Source organism: Rhodnius prolixus, unplaced genomic scaffold (assembly GCF_049639745.1).
Source record: "Rhodnius prolixus isolate KJV_2025 unplaced genomic scaffold, Rpr scaffold_20, whole genome shotgun sequence".
Lineage (NCBI taxonomy): Eukaryota > Metazoa > Arthropoda > Insecta > Hemiptera > Reduviidae > Rhodnius > Rhodnius prolixus.
Window position 1 is genome coordinate 2,531,859 of NW_027411595.1, and position 8,003 is coordinate 2,539,861.

The 8,003-nt window shown below is 43.0% G+C and overlaps 1 protein-coding gene across 1 annotated transcript; it reads right to left on the reverse strand.

Annotated features, from left to right (window-relative positions):
• Positions 1-6,192: 6,192 nt before the first annotated feature.
• On the reverse strand, positions 6,193-7,440 carry LOC141451965 (general transcription factor II-I repeat domain-containing protein 2-like). Its single transcript, XM_074123782.1, has one exon. The coding sequence runs from the start codon at positions 7,438-7,440 to the stop codon at positions 6,193-6,195; it is 1,248 nt and encodes a 415-aa protein (XP_073979883.1).
• Positions 7,441-8,003: the final 563 nt, after the last annotated feature.

Here is an 8,003-nt window from a genome sequence, read left to right on the forward strand (position 1 = left end):
CCTTTTTTCTGAATTCAGATCGCATCCGTCTCTAACCCCATATGATCCTCTCGTCGCTTGTCTTTTTTTCCGCTGCCCTCTTCACACAACCCTGTGCTCTTCTCAATATAATTTATCAGCCATACATTCTTCATTTCTCTTGAACAAATTTCCTGGACTCATTTTCTTAATCCTAAATTTTCCCTAACCCTAACTAAATAGATAGAAAAAATTTTAGAAATAACTATAGTCATACTGCCAGAATTGTTTTCGTTTTGAGAAGCTGTTACATCGTAACATTCCCTCTCCTTCCTGAAGAAAGAACAGACAGGCAAGGATAAATAAATATATTAAACAAATAAAGGAATATAATAATAGAGGAATATAATAAATACGATTTAAATAAAATAAGGTAAGGATAAAAAAAGAAGATAATTTGAAGGGTAAGTCCAGGGGCTAAGGCTTGAGCAGGTTGCTGGGTGCTGTGTTCTACAAGTTATCAAGCTTCTGGTTGCGGCTTCATATCCTTTGGGTGCCAGATTCCTAACTTCCGGCCATTTTCATCTCCTAATTCGTAAGCGGTGTTGGATAACTTCTGTAACACCGTACACTTCTTGTATTTCGGCGCTAACTTACTGGAAAAATCTTCAGAGGCGTCAGACAAGACAAACTCCCTCTTCCATACAACCTGTCCCGGTGCATAACTCACTTCTCTTCTTCTCAGGTTGTAGGTTCGCTTGGCTTTCTCATAGGCGTAGGTCAGATTCTTCTCTACCTCACTCCACAAATATTTTACCTTGTTAAATTTTTGGGCGAATACCTCTCTTGCCGCGACGTCCATTTCCTCTGGGTTGGTTAAATTCTGCTGGGCGTTGTCTTTGCATACCTGTAGTTCTCTCCCAAAATTCAAATACACGGGTGTATACCCCGTACTCTCATGTTTTGCAGTCCTTAGAGCGAATGCTATTTTCTGCAGCATTTTATCCCAATGTTTCTGGTTATCGCTGATGTATGCCCTGATGGCTGTCTTAACGACGCGGTTTACTCTCTCGGTGGGGTTGCTCTGCGGATGGTAGTAGGGTGTCCGAACTGCCTTTACCCCGTAGTTCTCTAATAATTTCGTAAACTCCTTACTCAGGAACTGGGAGCCATTATTGGTTATAGCGACCTTTGGTGCTCCAAACACTAAAAAAACTTGGTCTTCCACGAATTTCGCTATAGCCTTTGAGGTGGCCTGCCTCAATGGGTGAAGTAGCACATATTTCGTAAAATAGTCGCAAACCACTAGAATGTATCTGTGTTGCTGAGAACTCCTGGGCAGTGGACCCATAATATCCATGGTGACGACTTCCCATGGCTGCGAAACTTTGCGTTGTCCCCCATAATACCCAGCAGGTTTCTGCTGCTCTGGCTTATTCGCCATGCAGGTAGAACAACGCCTAACGTACCGTGCCACATCGCTCGTCATGCCTGGCCAATAGTATCTCTGCGATATCCTCCCCTTAGTCTTGAAAATCCCTAGGTGCCCCGCCGTCGGATTATCGTGGCATTCCTTCAATACCTCCATCCGCTGATATTTTGGGATGACCAACTTCCAGGGTTCTTCTGATTCTAAGAAATCCTTGGCGTCCTTGACATATTTCCGAAGTACTCCACTGTCTAGATTCCATAAAGGGTACTTTTCGGGGAATGCTTCTACTTCGACTTTCATCTTTTCATACCAGGCATCACGCCTAGAAGAGTCTGTAATAGCGCTGAGTAACCCCTCGTTCACTCTAGAGAGTGCGTCAGCCGCCTTATTCAACTTCCCGGCACGATGTACGATTTCAAACTCGTGTTCCTGTAACTGCAGAGCCCACCTTCCTAGCCTGCCTCTGGGATCTTTCAACGCCATTAGCCACCTTAGAGAACTGTGATCTGTGATGACCGTGAACTTCATGCCCTCTAGGTATGGCCTAAATTTCTTAATTGCCCACAGCACGCTTAAACATTCTAGTTCCGTTGCTGAAAACTTCTTCTCCGCCTTTGTCAGTGTTCGGCTGGCATAAGCAATGGCTTTCTCACCGTCTTCGAAATTCTGACTGAGAATAGCTCCCAGACCTGTAGTCGATGCGTCAGTCTGGAGGACAAATGGGCGCTCGAAGTCGGGGCAGGTGAGTATTGGCGCTGAGACCAGTCGATTTTGTAGCTCCTGTAGTGCTCTTTCCTGCCGGTCTTCCCTCACAAACTTCTTGTTTTTCTTTAGCAAATCCGTTAACGGAGAGATTAAAGTTGAAAAGTTGGGCACGAATCTCCTGTACCAACTTGCTAACCCTATAAACCGCCTTACCTGTTTTGCAGTTGTAGGTCTAGGGAAGTTCAGAATAGCGGACACCTTTTCTGGGTCTACCCCGAGGCCATCCTCGTTTACTACATATCCTAAGTAGCGAAGTTCGCTCCTACAAAACTGACACTTTTCCCATGATAATGTCAGGCCAGCCGCTCTTAACCGCTCGAGAACATCTTCTAATACTTCTCGATGCTTCTGAAAAGTAGGTGTGACGATAGTGATGTCATCCAAGTATGCGAAGACGTATGGTTCTAGCGTGGGTCCTAATGTATTATCTATAAGCCTTTGCCATGTGGCAGGGGCATTATGCAGACCAAACGGCATGCGGCGAAATTGGTACAACCCTCTATGCGGTACGGTGAAGGCCGTGCGCTCTCTGCTATTCTTCTCCACAGGGATCTGTCAATATGCGCTCTTGATGTCCAAGGAGGAGAGATACCTACCGTTTCGTAACCGGTCTAATATTGCAGACACATACGGTAAAGGGTATGCGTCTCGCTTGGTGACTTTGTTCACTGCCCGATAATCCACGCAAAAGCGGTACTTCCCATCCTTCTTCTTTACCATGACCACTGGTGATGACCACCCGCTACTTGATGGTTCCACTATCCCATCCTCCAGCATCGCATCAAGTTCCTTATTTATGGCCTCTTGTATAAAGGGAGACACTGGGTAGTATCGCTGTTTCAGTGGGGGTTGATCTCCCGTGTCGATGATATGTTCCACCCGATCCGTACAGCCCAGATGAGGTGGTGATGCTTCTCGGAACTTCTTGGTGACTGCTCGCAGTTCTTCTCTCTGCTTGCTCGTTAGTCTCTCGTGGCTGATGACTCCAGTATCTGTAGATACACAGGCTAGGGCCGGATCCCCTGACTTATAGGTAGCCTTAGCTATGTCCACCACAAGTGACATTTCCCTCCAGAAGTCAATTCCCAGTATCAATTCCACACTCAGAGATGGTACAACTAGGACATTCAAAATCTTAACTGCCCCATTCAGTTCGAAAGGCACCACTGCAAAGCCTTCTACAGCGCAAGTCCTTCCATTTGCTAGGGTTATCTGTTGGTTATCCGATGGCTGAAGGTTGATTCCTAAGGGGGCTAACCTTTTCCACAACCTGTCGTTGATTACTGTCCTCGTTGAGCCCGAGTCAAGTAATCCACTAACTGAGATACCCAACAATCTCACTTGAAGAAAAGGTCTTCGATCTTCAAGGCTTGGCTGGCTTAATCTATGTGACATCCCGTAACAGAACATATTCCTGACCACCTCCACCCAGTCCAACCATTCTGTATCTTCTCTGGTTAATCTCGGGCGGCTGTGTTCTGAGGAGCCGGTGCGGTGGTCTGCGCCGACCCCTTTGGTCCGTTTCCCGCTTTCTTCTGGTTTGGCCCACAGCGAGTACATTCTTGTGTGCTGACTTTTTGTAGCCCACACCTTCCACAAAATTGTGTCTTCGGACGGCTGCATGTTCTTGCCAAGTGTCCTGTCTGCCCACAGTTCCAACAAACGGGACCTCGGTACGCCGACGTTCTTCTTTCCGGTACCTCCTGAGTTCCGGTTTCTCGAATAGCTGACACCTGTGGTAGCGGTTTCCTGGTTCGATGACCCAATGCGGGTTCGAGTAGACCTTTAGCTGGCGGCTCCCTATATCTTGCAGCTCTCTGAGTCCATATCTCCAGGTTGCAGAGAACTGATTCCAATTCTTCCACCGATGCATAGGTAGCCTGCGCGAGGTGAGGTAGATGGTCGTCCTTAATATTTTTCTTTAGTATTTGCAGCTTTTGTTCTTCTGTCAGAGGAGTGTTTAACCGATTAAACAAACTTGTCATCTTGGCTATGAACAATGATGGCACCTCGTCAGACCCCTGAGTTCGTCGGCGTATTTCTTCCATGAGCCGGTCGTCGTAGTCAGGATCCTGAAAAGTTTTCTTCAATCCTCGCACCAGCTCTTGCCACGAAGAGAATCCTTGCCTCTTGGCTCTAAACCATATTTTCGCCGTGCCAGTTAACAAATCGTCGAATCCTCGAAAAACCTCTTCCTGCGATACACTTCTTGAGGCCATCCGCACTTCGACATCTTCCAGGAAGTTAGCCAGCGTACATCCTGCCTCTTCACCTGAGCAAGTCAGGCCCCACTTGTATAATTTCGGGTCCCGTCGAGAAACATGCGGTACGTCATTGTTGGTAGAGGTAGAAGCGGTGGCTCGCATCTCGGGGCGGGTAATTGGTGACAAAGCCTCCTGTGGTACACTCCATCTGATGTCTGTCCGAATAGGTTGGGGGTTCCTCCCTAATTCTAGCTGGTCCAGTTCTTCTACGATATTATCGTGCTTCCCTTCTTTCCTCCCTGCATAATCTGGCACCGGAAATTGCTCCGTCGATGATGTACCCAGGGTTGAACTCTTAAGCTTGATTCTCAACTCCTGTATCGCCTCCTTTAACTCCGCAATTTGACCTACCAGCCCTTCTTCCGGTAAGATCCGGTTACATCGCTGGTATATGTGTAACAGCCGCGTATTAAGTCGCTTCAGTTCACTAGATTCTGCTCCTTCATCACATTCTTCCACCGCTCCTTTCAACACCAGGAACTTCTTCTCACAAATTGTGAATTCCGTGTTAGGGTCTAAGTTGGCAATAAAACTGGGATCAAGAGAAACATCCTTGGATAAAGCTTCATGCAGCCTTCTGCGCAGATCTTGGCAATTACCTTCCGCGTTTATTCCCCTTATTTCCAATTCGTACTGCAACTCTTCCTTCAACAGCCTATAAACATCCATCTTAGGGAACGTAAAATTCTACTTCCGGCTCGAGAAATTAAAGTCGGGCCCCACGTTGGGCGCCAAATTGTTACGTCACCTCTACAAATACCTCTGGACAAGGCAAGCTCAGTGGAGACGGGGTGGGTAAGGAGAAAAGGGGAGACAAGGAAGAGGAAATATGATGACTACTAATAATACTAAGGGAAAAGAAAAATAACAAAATAAGTAAAATTAGAATTAAAAAAAAAGTAGTTACCTAGTAACCGCTCTTCGGTTAGCGAACCTGCGTTGTGCGACTCTATAGGCCGATACTCTAACTATACGGCTACACTAATGTAGCAATAATTAATTAATGCCAGCTATGCTTATAATGTGATTGCACAGCAAAAAAAATAACAACTGGAATAAATAAATAAAAACTTCTGAATTAAGGTTATAATTGAACTAGAAGACGGAAAAGTTCCTTTACAAAAAAAACGAATCTACTAATTAATACTAACTTAGAAGAAATTACATCCGCAGCTTGAGCTAATAAAATTAATCCAATAACCAAAATTATATCTAACACTCCTAAAAAGATAGTCCCGATTCAAAATTAAGTTCCACACTTACGTAGTATATTACCAGGCCTGGTCGTCGTTGTCCTTTCTCCAGTCTTCTTCTTAGATGACCATTACTTTCCTTCTGCCCTCCGAGAAACGAATAGTTCTTCACTCGGCAATTTATTCTATAGAGATTGCAGAGGGAAGAGCGAAATCCGCCTGACTACTTCCTTCTATTTAAATTCTTCTCTCCTTTCTCCAAGACAAGGTATACCTATTTTTTCCTCCTTTTTTTCTGAATTCAGATCGCATCCGTCTCTAACCCCATATGATCCTCTCGTCGCTTGTCTTTTTTCCGCTGCCCTCTTCGCACATGTCTTTTTTCCGCTGCCCTCTTCACACAACCCTGTGCTCTTCTCAATATAATTTATCAGCCATACACTCTTCATTTCTCTTGAACAAATTTCCTGGACTCATTTTCTTAATCCTAAATTTTCCCTAACCCTAACTAAATAGATAGAAAAAAATTTAGAAATAACTATAGTCATACTGCCAGAATTGTTTTCGTTTTGAGAAGCTGTTACATCGTAACAATATCTACCAAAAATCCAAGATCCATCAACCAATTTTTATTTTCCAATTCTTCGTAAACCTCGTTTCTCGAAGCAACAAATTCTTTTACTTGAGGTAAAAGGTTAATGAAGCGTTCAAGAACTTTACCGCGACTGAGCCACCTCACTTCAGTATGAAGAAGTAAGTCTTTAAATTCAGCGTTTTCGTCCTCTAAAAATAATTTGAACAACCTGTGTTGTGTCGCTTTAGCTTTAATCGAATTAATAATTTTGGTAACAATTGACATAATATGGTTAAAATTAATTGTTTTTGCAAATAACATTTCTTGGTGAATAAGACAATGATACACAATAAATTTAGGAAATAAAGGATCTTTTCTACATAAACCAATAAAACCGTTTTCCTTACCAGTCATTGCTCGTGCACCATCCGTAGTAATTGATGATAATTTTTGTAATGGTAACTTATTTTCAATTGCAAACTTTTTGAACAATGAAAATATGTCCTTTCCTTGGGTGCGTGCTGTTAACGGAAGAATTTTCAAAAATTCTTCTTTTGTAGAGAAGTCATCAAACACCATTTTAACGGATATTGCCAATTGTGCTGTATCGACTGCATCAGTTGATTCATCCAGTTGTATTGAAAAAAATTCACAGGTCTCCACATCATTTGCTAATTTTGCTTCCAAATTGCTTGCTATCAATTCGATTCTTCTTGTTGCGGTTCTAGCTGATAATTGTAACATGTTAATAGCTCCCAATATTTCCGTCTTGTTTTTGAAGTCGTCAAAAAGAGAATCAGCCTCTACTAGCATAGCTTCTTTCATTATTTCCGCGTCAGTAAAAGGTTTTTTCTTCTTTGCCAGTAAATGTGCAACTTTAATCGATGCTACGGTTGCTGCTTTCGATTGTTGTTTGGGTTTTGTAAAAAGACTTTGTTGCTTTGTAATTGACGATTTTAAGGATAGCATTTTCCTTTTATGTAGTTCTGATTTCAATGGATACTCAGAATTAAATTTGCCATGTAAACTCTTAAAATGTCTTTCTACGTTACTTTTTTTAAGCAACGCAACGCTCTTATTACATATTAAACATACGCATTTACCGTTGTATTCGATGAAAAAAAATTCTTCTTCCCACTCGGCATTAAAATAATAAGTACGTTTTCTTTTCGATGAGTCCATAATAAGGATGGCATAAACCTGTGACAAACTCTCTTGATCTATGCTCTCTTGTGTACTGACTACTACTGACATGATTGCTCAGTTCATTTCAGTACAACGCGTAAGCGCGTCACCGTTGACGTACAGTAGATTCTAGGAATTTTAAAATTTACGTTTTGAATTTCTCGTCTAAATTAACAATAGTTTAAGGGCGCACTAAAATTTATTGAAGGGCGCAGTGGAGCCCGCGGGCGCCGCGTTGCAGACCTCTGCACTAAACAATCATCAATATAGGCAAAAACAAAATCAAGCCCTGAGAAAACTTCATTTATAAACCGCTGAAAAGTGCTTGGGGCATTTTTTTTTTTAGCCCAAATGGCATAACGTTAAATTTAAATAATCCGAATGGGGTTGTAACAGCAGTTTTGGCTTTATCTTTTTCTGCCACTGGGATACGCTTTAAAAAAATCAAGTTTTGTAAATATGGTTTTTTTTATATAGCATACCTTGAAAGTCTTCAATTCGTGGTAGAGGGCACCTATCAGGTGTTTGGTCATTAAGCCTACGGAAGTCGCCGCAGGGTCGTAATGTCCCATCTTTTTTTGGTGCCAGGTGAAGAGGGCTTGCCCACAGCGACTTGGATTGTCTGATTATTC